This window comes from Microtus ochrogaster, chromosome 4 (genome assembly GCF_000317375.1).
Source record: "Microtus ochrogaster isolate Prairie Vole_2 chromosome 4, MicOch1.0, whole genome shotgun sequence".
Taxonomy (NCBI): domain Eukaryota; kingdom Metazoa; phylum Chordata; class Mammalia; order Rodentia; family Cricetidae; genus Microtus; species Microtus ochrogaster.
In genome coordinates this window covers 45959922-45982483 of record NC_022011.1, presented here as the reverse complement: position 1 = coordinate 45982483, position 22562 = coordinate 45959922, and the positions used below count along the sequence as shown (strand labels likewise).

Here is a 22562-nt window from a genome sequence, read left to right as displayed (position 1 = left end):
AAAAAAAAAAAAAAAAAAGATTCTGTAAGACCCACTAGGGAGAGTTCAGCACAGGACACGGACTTGGTCTCTAGCAATGCAGAGGGCCCTAGTAACTGATAGCAGGGTACAGACATACCCAGAGGACAAAAAGTCAAAGAAACCACACTTGGATTTTTATGCTTCGGAGAGGGGTTAAAATTTCTCAGCCAACGTTTGTACTTTTCCATTCTTAAGGTTATTCACAGTTGATACTTCTAGCCAGGTTTGGTGGCTCACACTCGGGAAGCAGAGGCCTGGTCTGCACAGTTGAGTTCCAGGCCAGCCTAGATTACACAAATCCTGTCCCAAAACAAACAAACAAATAAATAAATAAGGTCAACACTTCTTTGTAAATAGGCAATCGCCTTTTAAAGACACAGTTCCCACTGGAAGGAAGAGATTGACCGGACAGCTTTTCAAAAGTCTGCACAGGCCATGGCCATGAATTGTTGAGCCTCCTGGAGCTCCTGCACAGATTGTCCCTCACAAGCCGAGCTTGCCTTCAGACAGACCACACTCACGGTGTAGAGCAGGAGACGGCCCCCATGAAGCACGCTAGCGCACACTAGTATTTCCTCAAGCAGTCTTATTGCGAATTCCAAAAACCTGACTCACTATTTACACTCTATAGGGCTCCCTTTCGTGACTGGAGATTAGAACCGAAATCTTCTAGAACCAAATTTGTGAAGCAATAAAAGGTTACCATTTCAAAATAAGAACAAGTGATTAGGGGCTGAAGAGATGGCTCAGCGGTTAAGAGAACGAGCTGCTCTTCCAGAGGTCCTGAGTTCAATTCCCAACACCCACATGGTGGCTCACAACCATCTCGTAACTGTCATGAGATCCAATGCCTTCTTTCTGGTGTGCAGATGTACATGCAGACAAGAACATACACACATAAAATAAGTAAATAAATCTTTAAAAAAAAACAACAAGTGATTAAAACTGGGCATCTGCTCCAACAGAAACAGGAAATACTAAATCTTGCACTTGGCTTTTGGAAACACCAAAACCCTCAAATTCCATTTTTCTGAAGTGGGCTGTGACAGACCACCTGCCGGAGGTGCCACCGCGATGTGTGGAATTCGTTTTTAAACACGAGTAAGCATTTTCAGGTTATAGGTCATAAGCCAGTCAATTAGGCCACTTCCGATTAGAAAGCAAGTCTTCTCGTAGAATAAAGGCAAAGGCCTCATGGAGTGTGTGACCAGACACCATCAGCTTCAGGCGACAGTTAGGGGCCCTGGGAGAAGCAAGCATCAATAACACAGAGCCAGCTCGTCCGTGTGTCATTGGATGGTCACAGCTACTAACCTCAAGCGCAAAGAAAGGGGACGGTAAGTGCCTAAGCACATACGCCTTGGAGAAACCTACTGGGACCCTCTCTGCTCGTGCCTCTTTGAGTTTTTGTTCTCCAAGCTCAAGGCACGACTCCCTAGGAACCTGCTGGCTGCACACACGGATGTGGATCCCAGCAAGGTCATATCGTCATGCCATAAACTGTCTCTTTCCGGTGACTACGTTCTGCAGCTGGGTTTTATGGGTAAATCTCTGCCATAAACTCATACCCAGGGACACTACGGACATTTCAGGTGGCAGTTGCAGGCTTCTTAAAGGTTTTACCAGAACTAAGACAAAAAAGGGGCATTCTGACAGTGAGCCCACTCAGTGGATGTCACTGGGGCATTGGACGTCTATCAGGGAGCCTGGGTTTCTCTATGCAAGTTGGGAGATAAAATAGCTTTTGGATTTATACCCTAAGACCCCCTCCTTGCCCTGGGGTGCAGTTGTCTCAGTTTGGAATTTTGTTCAGTGGGATGGAAGTGTTTACAGCGGCACCTGTGTCCTCAGTCTTGGCGCTGTCCAAGGGGTTAGTGGCTTGGCTGTGACTGCATTCTTGCAGCACAGGCAGACTTACAACATAGGCCCTAGCCTCGAAGGCATGCGTGGGCTTCCCTAGAGTCCTCTTCATGAGCTCTCTGTGATAACACAAAGACTGAGTCTGCCAACAGTCAGCAAGAAAACAAGGAAGATTAAAAAAAGGAACCGCACACACAACAACAGACTTCCAGAATGTCTTGCTCTGCTTTGGTGGCATTTCCTAAGGTTAACGTTAAAATACAGGAGGGATCATCTAGACAATTGCTTTTCGTAGGCGAAAGGAAATCTCTGTTTAAGACAATAGAATTAGCCTTTGTATAGTCGAGCTCAGGACATGTTTTTATCTACCTATCCATCTATCATTCGTCCATCTATCCATCTATCTACCTGGGCACATATCTATCAATCTATCACCTATATATCTCTATATCTCAATCAATCAGTCTATCATCAAACATCTATCTATCTATCTATCTATCTATCTATCTATCTATCTATCTATCTATCTATCTATCTATCATCCATTCATCTCTGTCTCCCCCATTCCTCTTTGGTTTTCCTCTCATACAGCTCACACTGGCCCCAAACTCTTGACCCTCCAGTTTCTCCCTCCTAGGGGCTGGGATCACAGGTGTGTGCATCCACACCCAGCTCTGAGGACACTCTCTCTACTTTAATCTTTCTTTTTTACTCATGTAAAGATGGAATACTAAGGTCTGCCAGTGTAGACTCTCTGTAAATACCCCCAGAAAATAGCTTACAACAAAAAATCCAAAATATTTAATCTTATTTAATTATTCAGAAGTAAACCAAGCTATGCTAAGAAATACTTGCACATTGAGTCAGGTGTGGTAGCGTTGTCTCAGAAAAAAATAAAGAAAAAAGAAAGAAATGGTTTCACACAATTTCCACACTCTGGTAATTAAACCAGATACTTAGAATTCAACTCTGAAAGCTACGCAATGTGAAATGAAATTAAAAGACACACTACAGAGTACAGGACAGATGGTTCAATGGTTAGAAGCACTTGCTGCTCTCGGGCAGGATCTGGGTTCGATTCCCAGCACCCACACGGTGACTCACAGCCATAGCTAACTCTAGTTCCAGGGTATCCATGCCCTCTTCTGAACTGAAGGTGCTAGGCATACAAGTGGTGCACAGACATGCACACAAGCAAAACACACAGACAAAAAATAAAATGAAAACACCTGATCAAAACAAAATAAGATACACCACGGTTACAGTTATTCTCCCGGAATCCTCCCTTGAGCACCTCTGCTCAGGAGTGGCCGTCTCAAGTTCCAGCGCAAGAGAAAGCAAAATGGAAGCAAGGGCTCCATTCCCACTCATCATGGACCCAGCGCCTCCCACACGGACGCTGCTGAATAACCTGGTCTAATTCCCCAGACTTTGGTTTGTGATGTTTTCAAAGGCTTAATGTTCCCCGTTTCCTTCCTCCCTTCCCGCCCTCTCCCGTAAGAAGTATCAGCTCCAACCCTAAGGGCTCATCACAAGCAATGGAGGCACAACTATTCTCCATGCCCCTCAGTGTCGAAGCTTCTAGCAGGCCGCTTGTCACTGGGAGAAGGCACTTACCATCCAGGAACATTTCCATTAAAAGGAATTTGCTAAGCATAGATTTGAGGAGTAAGAAATAAAATTCATTTTGCTGATTTTTTTTTAAAAAACTTCCTTTAAATCAGACTTAAACCATCTTTTCTTGTACTAACTGAACACAGGCATTCTCTGCCTACACACTCAGTGGACACCCTGAACACAGACACAGAGACCATGGATGAGCGGTAGACCGTGTGATGCAGCATCAGGACCAGAGGTGCAAACAGATGATGGCTGTGAGAACACCTGACACATTTCTCCGTGAGCGCCTGACAGACAGATGTAGATGTTCACAAACACGAGTGACTAGGTGGTAACACGATGGAACTGACTCTGAGCCCGGCTCACCCTCGTTACATCCGTGGACATTCTCTGATGAAGAGTGGAGTTCTAAAAGCCCGCAAAAATCAAGCCAAGAAGCTGCCGATTGCTCAGCCAGTCCCAACAACAGAGCTCAGCACGATCCATTGCCCACTTCTGAAGCTACTCTGCCTGCTGACAGTGGCTCTCCTGACAGTTTTAGGAAATTAAATTTGATAATAAAAAAATGATCACATTTATTTATGCAGTGTATATGTGCGCATTCGAGTACCAAGGCGTGAACGTGGAGGTCAGAGGACAACTTGTAGGAGCTGGTTCTCTCCTTCCACCCTGGAGGTTGTTAGGCTGAACCGCTGCACCAGCCCAAACTTCTGAGCTTTAACTTGATATACTAAGTTGCTTAAAGCAAAAATACTTCTTTCAAATGCATCCTTCCTTCCTTCAACCTTGATGTTTAGACCCTATTATTTTTTTTTTAATTTACTCATCTATTTTATTTATTTATTTATTGTGTGCACGTGGAGGGCAGTGGGCAGCTTTGGGGACTGGGTTCTCCCCTTTCACTGCTTCTGTCCTAGCGACTGAACTCAGGTTGTCAGGACTCAGCTCCAAGCACTTTTAGTTGCTGAGCCATTATTATTTTATTTTTGATACAAGATCCCACATAGCCTAGACTGGCCTCAAACTTGCTCCGCAGCCAAGGATGACCTTTGAACTTCAGATCTCAGCGGCACTCACCACCGTATCATGTTTTATGGTGTGCCGGGGTTGCATGCTAGGCAAGCACTCTACAGCAGAGCCATATCCCCAGCAGATTTCTGTTCTTCTGAAATGGGATCCCATTATGAAGCCCACGCTGATCTTAGTTTAGTGGCAATCATGCTTCAGCCTCTGGAGTGCTGAGCTTAGCCATGGGCCGGGAGGCTGAGCCTATGAAATGAAGTCTTTTAGCACAGGAATTTACCAGCAGATGGACTGGAGACAAATGCTCATCGGATTAGCTCAGGTTAGGAATCTCTTCCTATGCCAGTGGATGTTGGAGCAGGAAACACAACACTTTCCATTCATGAGGAACACTGGGCCTGTCTTTGCCAGATCATGCTGCTTACCAGCCCAAGGTCTGGTACCCAACTTCAGCTCTAGGGGTAACTTAGCTTCTGGGCATCACATAGAAACAAGTGTCACAAATTGGGAGTGGCTGCTCACGCCTTTAATCCCAGCAGAGGCAGGCAGATGCCTGAGTTCAAGGCTGGCCTGGTCTACAGAGTGAGTTTCAGGATAGCTAGGGCTATGTAGTGTAGAGACACCCTATCTTGAAAGAAAGAAAAGGAGAGAAACAGAGATAGAGAAAGAGGTGGGGGGAGAAAGAGAGAGAGAGAAGGAAAAATAAGTGTGTCACTTCTCAGCTGCTTGGTGACCCCAGGAGTAAGGCAGCCTGCCACATCTGCAGGGAAACTCCACGGTGGACCAAACAACAGAACTGCAGGGGGGGAAGCACTGACCACCAGGCTTCAGGTCTTTTGTTTGTTTGGGGCAGGGTCTCACTTTTCATCCCAGGCTAGACTGGAATGAGACATGTACCCCAAGCTAGCATTAAATCTAGCATTTTCCTGCCCTCAGCCTTCCACGTGCTGGGATTACAGGTGTGAGCCTCCACACCCTGCCCAGACGCTTACGGTACAGACAACTGGAGAAGGCTCAAGAGACCTATCCTTTAGTTTCACTTGGGAGAGCTCAGCTGCTATCTATGTGAGATGACTGTCCTGATTCCTGTAGGGTTTTAGGTGTGATTTACTCACACAATCTCGTCCTGCAAACTGGGTGGCTTGTTATTTGTTTGTTTGTTTGTTTTGAACATAATCTCATATAGGCCAGGATAGCTTGGAACCTGTAATATAGCCAAGGATGTCTTTGAACTTCTGATCCTCGGAGGACGGGTGTGCAACATCACACCTGATTTCAAACCTGAGTCTTAACATCAAGTGTGTTCTAAGAATTTTTCCCACTGGTGCCACAGACTCTCAGACCGTGTGAGCAGACTCTCTGGCTCCATGGCTTCTCTTCGCATATTTTGCTGTAAAGAGAGCTCTGAACAGAATGGGGGCGGCCTTGGTAAATGTCACTGCTGTTGTGCCTGTCCCTTTGCAAAGAGATGCAGGTTTAGTGACTCTTGAAAGAATGTTCAGGGCCACAAATGCTTCAGACTTTATGGGGAAATCTATGTAGATAGAATGAGATCCAAATTTAAATTTGAAACTCACATGTTTTATATAGTCTTTTTGGTCTTGGTTTTGGTGTTTTGAGACAGGGTTTCTCTGTGTAACAGTCCTGGCTGTTCTGGAACTCACTCTGTAGACCAAGCTGGCCTCAAACTCAGAGATCCACCTGCCTCTGCCTCCCAAGGGCTGCGATTAAAGGTGTGCACTCCCTCTGCCTGGCTTTCTGTGTGTTTTTTGAACATGTCATTTGAACATGCTTCTGGTATCTGTGTTTCAGAGATGGAGCCCAGGTCTCAGGGAAACATCTACCTCTGGCCATGCCCATAGCCTGGTGCTGTGTTATGGCCATAACACCCCACACGAGGTCAGGTATGGAATTTTCCTCTCACGGTGTTATGATGGCGTTCAAAACACTTTGGATGTTTGAGTTTGGATTTGGACTGCTCGACCTGTGCAGAGTTCAGCCCTATCGGGTTGAGAGATACTTTATCACCATCCCTGAACTTCACAAGGGAACCAGTGTGCCTGGCTGCCTTCCTCTTTGCCACGAGGCTTCCTTAGGACAGCGGAGCCTGCGCTGCACTGTCTGGAATTAGTCAGCACGTATTTTCTGACTGTCCAGTCATTTCCACTTCCTCGTCTCCACTGCCAGTTTCAGAGACCTGATCAAAGTTGGTGAGATCCAGGAGGAAACGAATGGCTTGAAGGGGAAGTATGGGGAGCTTCCAGCATGGACTAGAGCACAAAATCTCAGGCCTGCTGATCTTCCTATCCTCCCACCCCTCCGCTCTGCTTTGTTCCTTCCTTTCTTTCTGCCATTCTTCTGCTCTGTGGCTCTCTGGGAGCCTAGGCTCAAGCTTTCTCTCTCTCTAAATGTTATAGGAAAACACACTGGGCCATTCACAAACAAAGTAACTTATGCAGAATGAGACATGCAACACAGTGCGAGAGACGCAGGACTCCAGAGCGGAACTTACCCCACGCTTTAGGCTCCGGAAGCAGTGGATTTTGGGTTTGGAGGTCATGAACTCGTTGAAGCGGTGGGAGAGGGGTTCCTTTTGCTGCTTGGGAGACTGGGGGCCGTTGGGAACAGCAGAGGGTGAGGCAGAGGCAGGGGGAGGAGGGGGAGGCTGATGGGGGGATGTTAAAAGGGACACAAGCTACACGTGAGAGATGAGCGGTGACAGAAAAAAAAAATCAGAAACGAGAAGACAAAACAGAAATAAGCATCAAATCATATTCAAGATCCAAAGCAAGTAAAACACAAACCATTAATATCGATGCCACAGTACAAAAGAAATCATGGAGGACGTGTTCCACGAAGAGGGGGTGAGAAGGAGAGGCTCAGTGAGTACGCGACAGGACAGCAGAACCTCGTGACCCAAAGCTCGTGCAGACAGCCACATGCAAGCTAAGGCTCTCGTTAGTCATTCCAAAACCAGTTTAAGCCAGAGGGGTAAAACATTTCCGCACCTAAACTAACACAGCTTGGTGAGGGGGCGGGGAAAGGGTCTAAATTACTGAGGTTTTGAAAAACAGCCACGGGACAGTCCTGTCCTGGGAAACTCAGACACAGTTTGACCTAAGGTTAATGCAGTAATGCCACCTCCATCCCGTTTTAGGTCACCGGGTTAGCGCTGTCATGCACCTACATACCACGCTACGGAAAGAAAATGGGAAAATGTTCATGGAGACAGAGGTTAACATGGATTCAAAACCGAGCCCAGGCTGGCAAGCTTGATTAGATGGGGCATCCCCCTTGATCCCGGCAGAGGTGCCCACATCTGGGAGGATAAGGGGTGGATGAAGGGCTATGAGGTCAGTGATGTTAGTGTGGCTGACCCGTCCAGGTGACAACACATCTGTAATAAGACAGAGGCCATGGCAAAGACACCACCACCAGAAAGAGATCGTTTGCATCGTGGAATGAACGCAGCACGCTAACTGCTCTCTCTTGCTTTCTGGAAGGAGAGAGCTTAGCTTGATTAAGACCAAAAGATAAACTCTGAGCCTCTGCTCCTGGTTGCCTCAGCCCGCTCAGGGTCCGAACGGCCAGTACCTTGTTTTTCTTGATGAATGGCCACAGCTTGCCTCTGGACTTGCCGCCAAACTTGAGCTCTGGCTTGCCTTCTTTTGAGCTGGAGAGGCTGTTTTCTGACACCGTGCGTTTCATCGGCTGGGTGTAGTCTTCGAATTCAATGTCTCCAGGAGGCTCGAACCCTGACTTGTAGGCTTCTACGACCAGCTGCGAGTCCTGCAATCATACGCGTGGACAACAATCAACACCAGAGCACAGAGGCCAATCCAAGAAAACCCTGCCGTTACTAGGTTTTCCCCCTCTCAGCAGTGTGACCCTTACTAGATAAACTCATAAATCTGTGCCCCCAGGTGAGAGCCAAAGGCGCTTTCCACATTGCCATCAACCTCCCATGATGCTCTGCCTTTAAACAGAGTGATTAAAGGAAGCTTGATCGAGACTTGTAAAATTTTTTTTTTTTTGAGAGATCTAAAACCAGTGACAAAAACATTTCCAGCTCAAGGTAAGGGAGCTTGCCTGTAGGACGTAGCTGGAGGCAGGGAGGATGCTGTTCACTTTGGAGCATGGATAATTGTTTCTCATAAACTTGGCTGAGGTCTGGGAAGGAGGCCGAGAGCTAACACGTCTCCAGTGGGAGGCAAGGAAAGTTATAATCACAACTCTACACACAAAAACAGCGCCACAAAAGCACCGTGGCCGGGGACACTCCTGCAAACAGCTGCCATTTAAAACATTCTGAGGCAGCTGCACACACCAGACTGACAGAACTCTCTACAGAGGTAATAAAAGAGTGGAAAGGGGGAACTGAGCAGGGACTTTAAACAAAGCACTGTTTGGCCCAGGGGACTTTCGGTAACATCTGAAAGTGATATTGACCTGCTGGGGAATACTATTTTCAGGTATGTGACTTTTGTTTACGCAGCATTTGTTTAACTCTGTGAAGCTGTGATTCTTTGCCTGTCTAAAACACCTGATGGTCTAAGAAAGCACTGAACAGCCAGCCAATAGTGAGGCAGAGGCAAGGAGAGGCGGGGCTGGCAGGCAGAGAGGATAAATAGGAAGAGAAAGAAGGAATGAGGAGTAGGAGAACAAAGAAAGGAGGACATCGGGGTCAGCCACCCAGCCAGTCATGGAGTAAGAAATAAAGAAAGGTATACAGAAATAAAGACAAAAGCCCAGAGGGAAAAGGTAGATGAGTTAATTTAAGAACAGTTGGCTAGCCGGGCGGTGGTGGCGCACACCTTTAATCCCAGCACTTGAGAAGCAGAGGCAGGTGGATCTCTGTGAGTTCGAGGCCAGCCTGGTCTACAACGCGAGTGTCAGGACAGGCTCCAAAGCTACAGAGAAACCCTGTCTCAAAAAATGAAACAAATAGTTGGCTAGAAACAACCCAAGCTAAGACTGGACACTCATAAGTAAGAATAAGCCTCCAAGTGCGATTTATTTGGGAGCTGGGTAGCAGGATTCCCCCCCAAAACAAAAGTAAAACATCATAAAGCACTAACTGTCCCAGTGAGGGGATGCTACCAGCATCTAGTGACAAACATTGCACACTCAGCAAGCAGCTGGGCTGCTGGTGCCCTAACGAGCTTTGTCTTTTTCCAGAAATCCATTTAATTCAGTGACAACCCTGAGTGTTTTGCACAAAAGGACCGGGGAACTAAATCCAAACACTGAGGGCTCATAAAAGGGCTTTCAGGTGCAAAAGTATAGTGACCACATTCAGCAGCCCCACCCGTGGCAGCTCCTTGCCCCAGGGTCAATGCCTGAGGTGGTGTTGGAGGGACAAGGAGAGAGGTGATGGAACCACGAGAAGCCTAGTGACTACACTTACATTTTTCTGGTCGATAGACTCGGCCGCCTTCACTATCCCGTCCAGGCATTTCCCGATGATGGGTATCACCTGCCGATCCACCTCCGCGTATGTCTTCATGGACTCTCCGATGCGCACAATCCGCCTTTCTTCCATCTCTTGGATTTTCTGCAGAAATTGGAGCGTGTCTAAAATGGTCTACTAATTGGGGAAGTTGTTTGGGGGTGATGTTGTGACTCTGCAAATACCGAAGGGAACAGACTGGAGTCCGAATAACCGGGTTTAGTGTACCATCATAGACCGGCTGTGCTGTGCTCAGTGAACGGCTGGGATGCATAGTCAGCCCTTCGAACAACCGCACTGCAATTGCAGCAGGACTCCTGTGATATGTAACATCGATTTTAATTGGCAGGACCCACAATCACTGAATATGGGCGTGTCTGTTTATGAAGAATTTTCTTAAATAGTTTAATTGACGTGAGATGACACCCCCACCCCACTGTGGGTATAACTATAATTCATTGTGCTTGGAGTTCTAGACTGGAAAGAAAATCAGATCCTTAAGATACCTTAGCAGGCCTAGGTTCTTGCCTCCAAGCTCGATAACCCAAATTCAAACCCTGGAACTTGCTTAGCAAGGAGAAAACAGAATGTTCTTTGGCTACTGCGTTCACTGTGGTACAAGCACCTAACCCACCAGAACCACAGAGCAAGCAAATCAAGTGTAAAACAATTTTTTTATAGATAAGGAGAGGGGACCAGAGAGATGGTCCAGGGGTTAAGAGCACTGGTTGCTCTTTCAGAGGACCTGAGTTTGATTCCCAGCACCCAATGGGGACTCACAACCCTCTGTAACCCAAGTCCCAGGGGACTCAAAGCTCTCTTCTGGCTCCCACAGGAACTGCACATGTGGTGTGCAGACACGTATGTAGACAAAACATTTACACGCTGGGGGCTGCAGACCCCTGCTCCCTTGACTTTCTTTGCCTGCCTCAGACCCTTTGCCTGCTGGAGTGAACTGAGCAAAACACCTGTGCCTACAGCTGCTCTGAGCACGAGACCCTGATGGCAGGGGAGCGGGTTCTGATGAGGCCTGCAGCTGAAAGATCCCAAGAGCTGGGGCATGGCTATCAGTTAAGGATTCCTATATAACCTTCCCTGGAGCACAATAAACTTGGCACGCTTGTATCAAGGATGACCCGTGTCTCTGTCTGTCTGTCTGTCTGTCTGTCTGTGCGTCTTTAAGTCTCCAGCTTAGTTCCCAGCTCACGATCCGTCCAGTAGTGCAGGCGCTGCACTTACACATATAAAATAAAAATATAGGAAACTCAAGTGAGCTGAGCACTAACATCCATCATCCCTTGCTTCCCATGTGACCGGCCTCCTCCCGCTGTCATGATGTCCCGGCCACCATGCTCTGTACGCTCAGCTATGAGCCGATAACCCCTTCCATCCTGAATCTGGCCTTGTGCGAATTTACCCCAGTGACAATGACAGTGACTATAGACCCCACCACAGGGGGTTTATGACATTATTGATTATTTTGTTGTTTTGAGGCAGGGTTTCATGCAGCCTAGGCTGGCTTTGCCTTCTGACCTCTTGCCTCTACTTCCCAAGTGCTAGGGTTTCATTAGAGTGCATACCCCACACCCAGCTTTATTATAAACAGCCTCGGCAACTCACGACCCCCCATGCTCTTTTACAAAAACATTTTGGTAACCATCTCAATGCAACCCAGGCTGAGCTAGAACCAGCGCTCTGTCCTCTGAGGCTCATTGGTGGCATGGGGAAATGAGAACCAATCAGATCCAACTAGGGGAGTTGCTTCAGTCAGTTGCCTTGGCTTTTCCACATTTGAAACTCAAATCATAAACGGTTCCCCAAGTGGGGAGCCAGGCATAGTGTAAACACAACTGAACCCCTAGGATTCTAGAGGCTAAGGCAGGAGGATTACTAGTTTAAGGCCAGCCTGAGCTACATAGCAAGACTCTGTCTCAAAAACCAGGCAAAATTCTCCAAACAGGAATATAGGTCTGTATGTATGTATGTATGCATGCATGTATTTTTACTGCCTGTCATGTTGGGGAAGGAAGGTCAGGCATAGGCGTGACAAACCAGGGTTGTATAGAGAGCTGCATCTATCATGCATATCTTTCATATCATTTTTGACCACTTAAGGCGGCCAAAGAAATGATCCAGGTGTTTGGGGAGATGGCTCAGTTGGTAATGTGTTTGCCACACAATCAAGGACCTGAATCTAACCTCCTCTAATCATGTAAAACTGCCAGGGTTGGGTGGGGTGGTGTACAATAGGGAAACCATCGCTGTAGAGACAGACAAATGGATCTCTAGAGCGGGCTGCTGGCCAGCCCAGCCACACGGGAAGCTCCAGATCAGCAGAGAGAATCTGCTTCCAAAAACTAAGGTGGCTGGGTATGGTGGTGCATGCCTTTAATCCCAGCACTCAGGAGACAGGCAGGTGGATCTCTGAGTTCAAGACCAGCCTGGTCTACAGAGTGAGTTCCAGGGCAGCCAGAGGTCCATAGTGAGACTCTGTCTCAAATAAATAAATAAATAATAAATAATGTGTGCACACACAGAGAGAGTCTTAAAAAAAGAGAACAAATTCAAAGGAAACAATGCTTGTTTGTTCGAATCGCACAGCTCTGACTGCCGCTTTGTCTCCTAAAGCTAAGCTGGTATTTCTTGCAGCCAAGTGTCCTTTAAAAAGGAAGCCGTCTTCTAAGAGGCATGGTCGTAAGAGAGCAACCCCTGCAAAAAACGCAGGCACAGTGAAGACCCAGGACGTCTACACAGGCACCTGATGAACCCCAAGTTAGCAATATGCTTCATTCTTATTGCTGGCCATCGCTTGATCTACATGCCATGGGAAAGAGCTCAGTGGGGGCTGGGGGGTGGTTCACTAGGTAAGGGGCTTGCTGCACAAGCATGAGGACCTGAGTTCGATCCCCAGAACCCATATAAAAAGCTGAGTGTGATGGAGTGAACCTGTAAGCCCTGTGCTGGGGAAATAAAACCAGGAGACTCCATGGGCTTGCTGGCCAGCCAGCATATTCTAATGCATTTGCTGGAGAGATGACTCAGAGGTTAAGAGCACTGGCTGTTCTTCCAGAGGTCCTGAGTTCAACTCCCAGCAACTACATGGTGGCTCTCAACCATCTGTAGTGAGATCAGATACCCTCTTCTGGTGTGCAGGTGTGCCCGCAGATAGAGCACTTGTATACACAAAATAAGTAAGTAAATCTTTAAAAAAAACTTATTTATTAATTTTATGTGTATATCTGTGTGAGTTTATATATACCATGTGTGTGCAGATGTTCACAGAGGTGCCTATGGAGGCCAAAAGAGGATGGCGGACCACCTGGAACTGGAGTTGCAGGCAATGTGGGTCTGGGAACCAAACTTCAATCTCGTACAAGAGCAGCAAGCGTTTTTAACTATAGAGCCATCTCTGCAGCCTGTCACTGAGAGACCCAGTCTCACATAAAAGGGTGAGAGAGTGGAGAGGTGGTTCAGCACTTAAGAGCACTGTCTGCTCTTGCAGAGGACCTAGGTTCGATTCCCAGCACCCACATGTCCACTCACAATCATCTGGAACTCCAGTCCGAGGGGACCCAAGGCCCTCTTCTGATCTCCAGGGGCACTAGGCATTCATGTGACACACAGATACCCAAGTGTACCTCTGGCCTCCACACTCATACATGTGCACCCACTCCCAGTAAATGACTAAGTGGACATTTGGGAAGCTAGGTGTGGTGTGCACACCTGAGGCCAGGACTCAGGAGGCTCAGGCCGGTGACTGTCAGCCTAGGTAAGCAGTGACCTCCAGGCCAGCCTGAGCTGCAGAGACACAGTGACCTCCAGGCCAGCCTGAGCTGCAGAGCGAGGCCCTGTCTCGTGAGAAGCAACTGTGGAGCGCTTACCTGGAAGATGTTGGGAATGTGGGTGTGGTAGTATTCCCACTGCTCCTGGTTGAATCTCTGCAGGATCGAGGAGTAATCGGCTTTGCTGTCCTCTGCCATTTGGTGACGTAATTGAGCTTGCTGCCGCGCCTTGGAGCAAAAACAAGAACATCTGATTTACACAGAATAAACAAAAGCCTACAACGGCACAACAGGGCCCAGGCCACTTTACACAGTTCACAGTAGCGAGTGCATTGGAAAATGACTTCTTAGGCTAGGCATGGTGGCACACATCTTTAATCCCAGCACTTGGGAGGCAGAGGCAGGAGGATCTCTGTGAGTTCGAGGCCAGCCTGGTCTACAGGAGCTAGTTCCAGGACAGGCACCAAAGCTACAGAGAAACCCTGTCTCAAAAAACAAAAACAAAACAAAAACCCTCCATGTGAGCTCTGTCTGCATTGCATCTTTCTCTCTTTTTTTTTTCCCCAAGGCCACTTAGCCTTTATTTTTTTTTTTAAATTTATTTATTTATTAAGGATTTCTGCCTCCTCCCCGCCACCGCCTCCCATTTCCCTCCCCCTCCCCCATCAAGTCCCTCTCCCTCATTCAGGCTGCTTTTGTTTTTTAAATTACAACATTGGTTCCCTTAGTGGCTGCAGCTGAAGACATATCCTGTCAGTACCCCAAAGACAGTCCAGTACAGATGCCTCCTGATTTTTAACATTTATTCATTTTGTAAATGAGTGTGTGTGTATCATGTATATATATGTACATATGGCATGGCACACATGTGGAGGTCAGAGAACTTGTGGGAGCTGGTTCTCTCCTTTCACCACGTGGATTATATCACACTCAGGTCATCAGGCTTGGTAGCAAGCACCCTTACCCACTAAGTCATCTCAGGGCCCTCAGGTACAGTTCTCTTTTAAACATATATGGCTGTCTAGTCTGCATGTATATCTATGCCCTATATGTGGGCTGGCATCCAAGGAGGTCAGAGACACTGGATCTCTGGAGCTGGAGTCATAGATGGCTGTGAGCCACCATGTGGGTGCTGTGAATCGGACCTGGGTCCTCTAAACGAGCAGCCAGTGCTCTTTAGAGTCAGTTTTGGGGTATCAGACCCACAGCCCAGCTCATCTCTCCAGCCCCCTCAGGTGAGTTTTTATTCTCAGAGTTTCTCCCTGGCTTCTGACCGGATGGCCTTAGCCCGAGTCCCAGCTCCTCCACACATTTCGCTCCTGTTGGCGAGGCCAAGGGGACGGTACCCGGTGTCTTCCTTTATTTCCTTCCCTGCTCATGAACAAGCATCACCCAGTATTCCCAGGCGTTTCCTTATTACCTGGGGCTCTGTGATTCTGTAAGGTATGGACTCCAGTCAGCTAGCCAGGCTGCGTTTTAGCCACCACATTCTCCCCTCCGCTGGCAGCCTGGCAGCTCATGTCCTGGCCATATGCTCTTCCTTCCGCTCTGACAGTCCCCCACCAAGTGCACTAACCGAGTCCCCGTGACATTCATCCCTTGCTACCTCCAAAAATCCGCCCCCTCATAGCAGACAGCAGTGATCTGTGAAAACAGCCGCGCCCCTGCCTGCCTTCCATCTGCCAAGGCTTCCAACGCCTCAGTTACCACTGCCGTGAACATTTTAAAGGGGGTTCCCATGTAGACTAAAACTTCTAAAATAACTCTGCTTCATTCAGAGACCTTCCTTGGAAAGTCTCAGAGTGGAGAGGAGGGAGAGGAAAGGAGTAGAGGGGAGGGAAAGGGGTGGGAGGGGAGGGGAGGAATCCCACTCTACACAGAACATAACTGTCAGAAAAAATAGTTGCCTGTTTATTTCAGAGAAATGGTCTTAAAACAGATGGAATATCTTTTGGCAGAATATGTATGTGTGAATGTCCAAACACGTATACATGTACACGCACACACACATTCATACACACACATGTACACACAAACACGCCCAGAAGATAAATCCACTCATGGCAATATAACTGCTAAGAGCTGTGGTTCCCCCCTCAGCACCCCTCCCCTACACCCCCTATCCCGTGTCTGAGGCAAGCTGCTGGACCCCTCTTCCCCCACCCCCCACCCCGTGTCTGAGGCAAGCTGCTGGACCCCTCTTCCCTCAGTGCCTCCTCATGTAATTGCTTTTGGAGCTTATTAACGCCTAACAGTTCTGGTGTCCTTCCCTGGGCAGCTGTGATGATAGAACAGCTCAGAGCCCCAGGTGTGAACGGCAAGGCGGTCCATGAGGAAGCAGACAGGAAACCCGCAGCAACTGAAGGGAAGTCTCAAGACAAGCATCTCCTGCCACCTAAGGCAGGCAGCGGGCTTCTCACCTCTTGGTAAACTTGTGTGAAAATAGCCCCAGGTAAGTGGGGCTTAGTGACACACACACATCTTTAATCCCAGCACTGGGAGGCAAAGAAAGGAAGATCGCTTGTAAATTTGAGGTCAGCCTGGCCTACATCGCAAGCTCCAGGAAAGTCAGGACTAAATAGACAGTCCCCGTCTCAAAAAAACTAAAACCTAAAACTTAAAGAAAAGAAAAAGAAAAGCCACGGTTGTCTCAGAGGCCCAAATTTCCCCTCCTACCCACCAACACCACTGGCTAGTCATTTAAAGCTTCTAAGAATACCTTACAAATAATATCACTGTAGTTCAAGGACACACAGAGGGGTTCCATGTGTGTGTGTGTGTGGTATATAGTGTAGTGTGGTGTATGTGTATGTGCGCACATGTATGTGATGTATGGGTATGTGGTAAGTGGTGTGTATGTGTGTGTGTGAGTGTGTGTTTGCATGTATGTGATGTATGGGTATGTGGTAAGTGGTGTGTATGTGTGTGTGTGAGTGTGTGTTTGCATGTATGTGATGTATGGGTATGTGGTATGTGGTGTGTGTGAGAATGAACCAGAGTTTCAGAAGGTAAAGATCTACACAATTCAAAGGCCCACAATGCCCAAGGATGTAAGTCATGGACACGCCTGAATGAGTCTCATCTGGATGTTGTCAGAAAAATTAAATCTTCACTTCATAATTCCTTTGAGAAACCCTGAGGAATCTCCCCAAGCAAACCCAAATGGTGTGGACCCTGCCGTGAACGGCTTCACTTTTGATTGAGACAGGATTTCTCTGTGTAACACTCCTGACTGTCCTGGATAGAACAGGCTGGCCTTGAACTCAGAGATCCACCTGTCTCTGCCTCCAGAGTGCTGGAATAAAAGGCATGCATCGCCACCAACTGGCCGTAGCTTCAGTTTTTTAATAAAAAAAAATTGGTAAATATCTTTTTTTTATAACTTAATGGGCATGTGTTTTAGCCCACCTGTGTGGCTGTGCGCATGTCTATTAGTTATGTCTGTGGGTCAGAAAGTCGTCAGGTCCCCTGGAGTCACAGACAGTTGTCAGCTGCCATGCTGCTGCTGGGAACTAACTGAACCTGGGTCCTCGGCAAAAGCAGCCGGTGCTCCTAACCACGGAGCTATGCATTCACTTCTTACTGTGTCCACACTGGCTTCTGTGGGGCAGTAGATCCTTCGGTTTAAAGGGTTCCAGGGCCATTGGTAGTGGGAAAGTGCATGCAGCCCCGTGCTCCAACATGCTAAGGACAAGCTGGCTCTCCTCCATGTGATCAGCTCATCTCATATTGTTCGAAGGGAGTGCTACCACCTGGTTAATTCAATGTGAATTTCTTTGCTTAGGGTTCAGAACATGAAGGAGAAAATGACAGTGTGGGCCCCGTGCCCTCCATCATTGGCCAAGAAGGCAGGGTGTACTGAGAAACTCATTTGAATGGCTTTTGAGATACTAACAGATTAGCACCTGAGTGGTGAGATTTAATACTATTAGGTTGCTTTTAGGCAGGGTTTTACTAAGTAGACCAGGCTGGCCTTGAACTCATTCCCCCTCCTCAGTGAGGGCACCACAGTGCATCCACACGGGCTTCTAAGACTCTGCAATGCCCCGCAGCCTGTCCCAGCTCCAGGGACTGGCAGATGGGCTTGATCTCGCTGCTGCAGGGTAGGCACTGAGGGAACCCAGCAGGGCCTCTGGATTCTGGCCCCTCCTTGGACTCTTTGTGCCAAGAGAAAGGTAAACTCAGGAATTTGACAGTCGGGGTTAGTTAGCCTTTCTCCACCCTGCGTTCTTTCTCTTGGGATGATCAAAGTAACAAGAACAAAAAATCTGTTTGCTTAAAATAATTTAAGTTTACAGGTTTTGTTTTTATCTGTTTTGTTTTGTTGAAATAGGGTTTCATATTATAACTCAAGCTAGCCTGGAACTGTCTATGTAGCCCAGACTGGTCTCAAATTCATGCAATCCTCCAGGCTGGGTCTCCTGAGTGTTGGAAATACAGTCACCATGTCCAACATCAGACTTACAGTTTGTGTAGTTTATAAAGTAGAACATTTCTGCTCAACCACCCCCTCCCCCGCTGAGAGCCTGCCTGCCTGCCAGACCCCACCCCTACACCCAGCCCCCCCTCCACCACTGAGAGCCTGCCTGAAGAGAACAGGACATACAGGCCACCAGATAGCAATAGTGTAATGGGATAGTAATAACATAGCATGGGAGGCAGAAGGTGGTGGCGCACACCTTTGATCCCAGCACTTGGAGGCAGAAACAGGTAGAACTCTATGAGTTCGAGGCCAGCCTGGTCTACAGAGTGAGTGCCAGGACAGGCTCCAAAGCTACAGAGAAACCCTGTCTCCAAAAACCAAAAAACCAAAAACCAAAACCAAACAAATAAGCAAACAAAACAAAACAACCCCATGGTATTACTTATTTTCTCGCCACTTTTACATCAGAAGATGCAAATCCACAGAGGAACCCAGGAAACTCTAACCAATAACGTGAGACTTCTCTAGACTTGCCAATGTGTCGGGGCTGGCCAGAATGACTAGCCCAGCTTCCAGCCCGCAAGCAACTTTACATCTGTGAACACATCCTAGTGAAGCCATTTTATTTATTATTTATTTACTTATTTAATTTGATTTATTGAGACAGGGTTTCTCTGTGTTGCTTTGGAGCCTGCTCTTGCACTCACTCTGTAGATCAGGCTGGCCTCGAACTCACAGAGATCTGCCTGCCTCTGTCTCCAGAGTGCTGGGATTAAAGGTGTGCACTACCACCGCCTGACTGGATGTGTTTGCTCATTTATTTATCTTTCATTTTTCAAGTAAGCTCCCTGGAAGCCTAGGCTGGCCTTCAGTTCCTTGTGTGGCTGAGGATGACCTGGAATTTTGAGACCTGAAATTTTTTTAAAGGTTCCTAAGAGGTATCCTGCAAATCACGCATAAAGTGATGAACACCTGCCATCCCAGCATTTGGGAGGCTGAGTGAGACTTTGTCTCAACAAACCAACAAACGACAAATACAAACAGACAAAAAGGAAATTAAAGAGCTAACGAGTGCATTGGCACTGTTCACCAGCTAATAATTTGAAATGATAACTGGGAAGTGGGGCTGGGATGTGACTCAATGCCTGCCTAGCATGCACAAGGCATTAGGTTCAGTCCTCACGCCAATAAACAGATAAATGGAACCCAATGCCCAGTGTTTTGATTGTTCACCCTTGATGGACAGATTACAAACTGACTAAAAAATAATAATGTAGGTCCGGTATGGTGGCACACACCTTCCTGCACGCAGGAAGCAGAAGCAAGAGGATCTCTGTGAGTTCGAGGCCAGCTTAGTCTACACAGTGAGTTTCAGGCCAACCACAGCTCCATGGGGAAACCCTGCCTCAAAATAACAAGAACAATACTAATAATGATGAAAATAATATTTAATGAAAAGAAATGAAAATTTTATATAATGTTTTAAAGGCTTCAAAACTGTATGTTTTTAAGATTTATTTTTAAGTGTGTGTGTGTGTGTGTGTGTGTGTGTGTGTGAGAGAGGGAGAGAGAGAGAGAGAGAGAGAGAGAGAGAGAGAGAGAGAGAGAGCGCTGTCTGTGGAGACAGAAAAGGGCGTCTGAGCCCCTGGAGCTGGAGTTACAGGTGGTTGTGAAGCCTCCTGATGTGGATGCCAGGAAATGAACTTGGGTTCTCTGCAAGAACAGCAAGTGTCCTTAACCACTGAACCATCTCTCCAGCGTCTAAAGTATAGTCTGTGCACCCTCAACTGGGGATCGAACCTAGGACCTCGTGTATGTTGGTTAAAAGCTGTACCATCAGCATGGATCAGTATGTATAGCCTAATTGCATTATTAAGGGATGTCTACTTTTGTCTCCATGAGTAAGCAATGCCGGTTCTAACACTGAGCGCTGGACAACAGGAGACTGGAGAGGCCTGGCTTGCCTCGGAGCGTGGGCTCTGAGAAGCGGACAGGGAAAGGGGGGAATGGGGACAAGAGATGAAGCCAGTCTTTGTCCTGCCACGTCGTGATGTCAGTGGTATTGTTGATCTTTTCCAACAAAGGGTCGATCTAGAATCCATTTTCAGCTTCAAAACTAAGAGCGTATTTGACAGTTTCTACTCAGTCATAGCGCTGGGAGCCATTGCTGGAAAGTTCCAGGTCGAGGGCTTGCCAAAACAACTCAGCCTGTCTGGGGTAAATTATAAAGGCAGTGAAAATACAAAACAGAAAAACTTCAAAATAAGTTAACCAAAGAAATATGTCTGAACTATTCCAGCAATTTCCTGAAGGTTTTTTTTTTTTTCTTTTCTTCCTCCCCCAGTCTTACAGTGTTCCAGCCCTGGGGTTGCGGGTTACTCTGGTGCACAGTCATTGAAACAGAAGGAGAAAGAAAGAAAAGAAAAGAAAAAACAAACCCTAAACTGAAAGATAACAAATGAGAGCGGGCTCTCCATCCGGTGGCCATTCACTTGCTAAACAGGGCTAAGAAAAGGCTTTCTGTTGCCTTACACCCCAGTTACCCGAAGTAGAATTCAAAATATCTGTTAACTCAAGGGGAAAAGCAACTTCTGTTGAGTGGGCAGCAGGCCATGTGGACGGGTCCATCCCGTGGACGGGTCCATCCCGTGTCCAGAGAGGAGGCTGCAGAAATAAACCTGGTCGGAGCTCACATTGAGAGGAAGAGGGACCGGGCTTCCTGGTTCCTCAGACACTGACATTGCTGTGGACTATAGGGTTTCATTGTGGATGCTTGAAGCCAAAGTCTCACTGTGTAGCCCTGGCTGGCCGGGAACTCTCCCTGGATACCAAGCTGGCCTCAAATGCAGACAGTACCAGCCTCTGCTTCCCGAGTGCCGGGATCAAAGTTGTGCATCACCATTCCTCTACCTGCTCTCAACAAGCCGCTCCACCCAGGTTCACAGAGGTTCTGACACCCATGGCTACGGACGCCCTGGCTAACGGTGAAGGTCTAGGGCTTTGCCAGTCTCTGCCAGCAGGGTTAACATAATGCTGCATTGTTCCTCAGGGTTACTGTAGAGACAATCACTGTGAATGTAGCTTTAGAAGAGGAACACAGTCCTGTTACACACAGAAGCAAGAGCATCATACTTCCCTTGTTTTCAGTGTATGTGCATGCACACGCGTGGGAGGGAATACAGGTGCATGTGTGTGCACTCGAGAGCGGAGGACAGAGTGTTCCTCGGGCACTAGCCACTTACTCTCTTTCTTATCCAAGGTCTCATCAGTTAGGCTAGTCTGCCTGACCAGCAAGCCCTAGGGACCATCCGACCAGCCATCCCTCCCTTCCCTGGGCTGGGATTATAAAAGCATGCTACCACACTCAGCTTTTTTATTTTAACAAACAAACAAACAAACAAACATGGTTATGGGGTTGAACTCTGGTCTTGCTGCTTACTACCAATTGAGCCATCTCCCCTGCCCTTTGCTTCATTTCTGAAGTTAATCTGAACTGCCTGGGGCAGCCATTGACCGCTACTGTCCAGGTCACAGCAAACCTCTAATGAAGAAAGCTTGATTCTCAGCTGGTGGTGGCACAACCCTGTAGGCCGATTGCTCAGGAGGCTGAGACCGGGGGATCCCAAGTTTAAAGCCATTCTGGGCTACACAGTGAGTACTAGGCCAGCCAGGGCCACGGAGTGAGCCTCTCAAGACAACAGTTTAATGCTGAAAGCCTTACATATGTTATCAGCTGAGCCAGCAGTAAGGCCGCAGCGTGAGACCACAAGCTCATCCACTGTGATCTGCTTAGGTCTGTCTGCTTTCTCTAAGCTGCACAGCACCTCACAAGAGTCCTATCGACCAGAGAAATGTCCAAGAAACTCATACAGACCTCAGGCTATGGGGGAGATAGGGAAGAGTGTCTGCTAATAACCCCCTAAGCATGTCCATGGAAGGTAAGAATGCCAAGCCTGAGGTGGCTCAGTGGTTAGGAGCACTTACTGCTTTTCCAGAGGCTCCAGGTTTGGTTCCCAGCACCCACATGGTGGTTCACAACTGCCTGTAAATTCAGTCCAAGAGGATCCAAAACCCGTTTCTAGCTTCCTCGGGCATGTCACTGATGCACACTCAGGCTCACACACACATGCATAAAATTATAAATAAAAAATAAGTTTGAAGAAGAATGCCCAAGTCCACAACTTAGCATAAAAAGTTGCCTGGCAGGGCTGGAGAGATGGCTCAGTGGTTAAGAGCATTGACTGCTCTTCCAAAGGTCCTGAGTTCAATTCCCGGCAACCACATAGTGGTCCACAACCACCTGTAATGAGGTCTGGTGCCCTCTTCTGGCCTGCAGACATACACACAGACAGAATATTGTATACATAATAAATAAATAAATAAA

General features: G+C 47.5%; 1 protein-coding gene across 10 annotated transcripts in view; it reads right to left on the bottom strand.

Annotated features, from left to right (window-relative positions):
- The window catches only part of Fnbp1 (formin binding protein 1), a 123649-nt gene that overhangs the window by 22700 nt on the left and 78387 nt on the right, over positions 1-22562 (bottom strand). For 6 of the 10 annotated variants that reach the window (XM_013345872.2, XM_013345870.2, XM_013345871.2 and 3 more), the window contains exons 7-10: positions 13855-13983; positions 9932-10078; positions 8119-8313; positions 7037-7219 (exon numbers count right to left, since the gene is read on the bottom strand). In XM_013345872.2, coding sequence (XP_013201326.1) covers positions 7037-7219; positions 8119-8313; positions 9932-10078; positions 13855-13983 — 654 coding nt within the window. The remainder of the gene's footprint in view (positions 1-7036; positions 7220-8118; positions 8314-9931; positions 10079-13854; positions 13984-22562) is intronic. The other 4 variants (XM_013345873.2, XM_013345874.2, XM_013345875.2 and 1 more) reach the window with 2 other exon arrangements.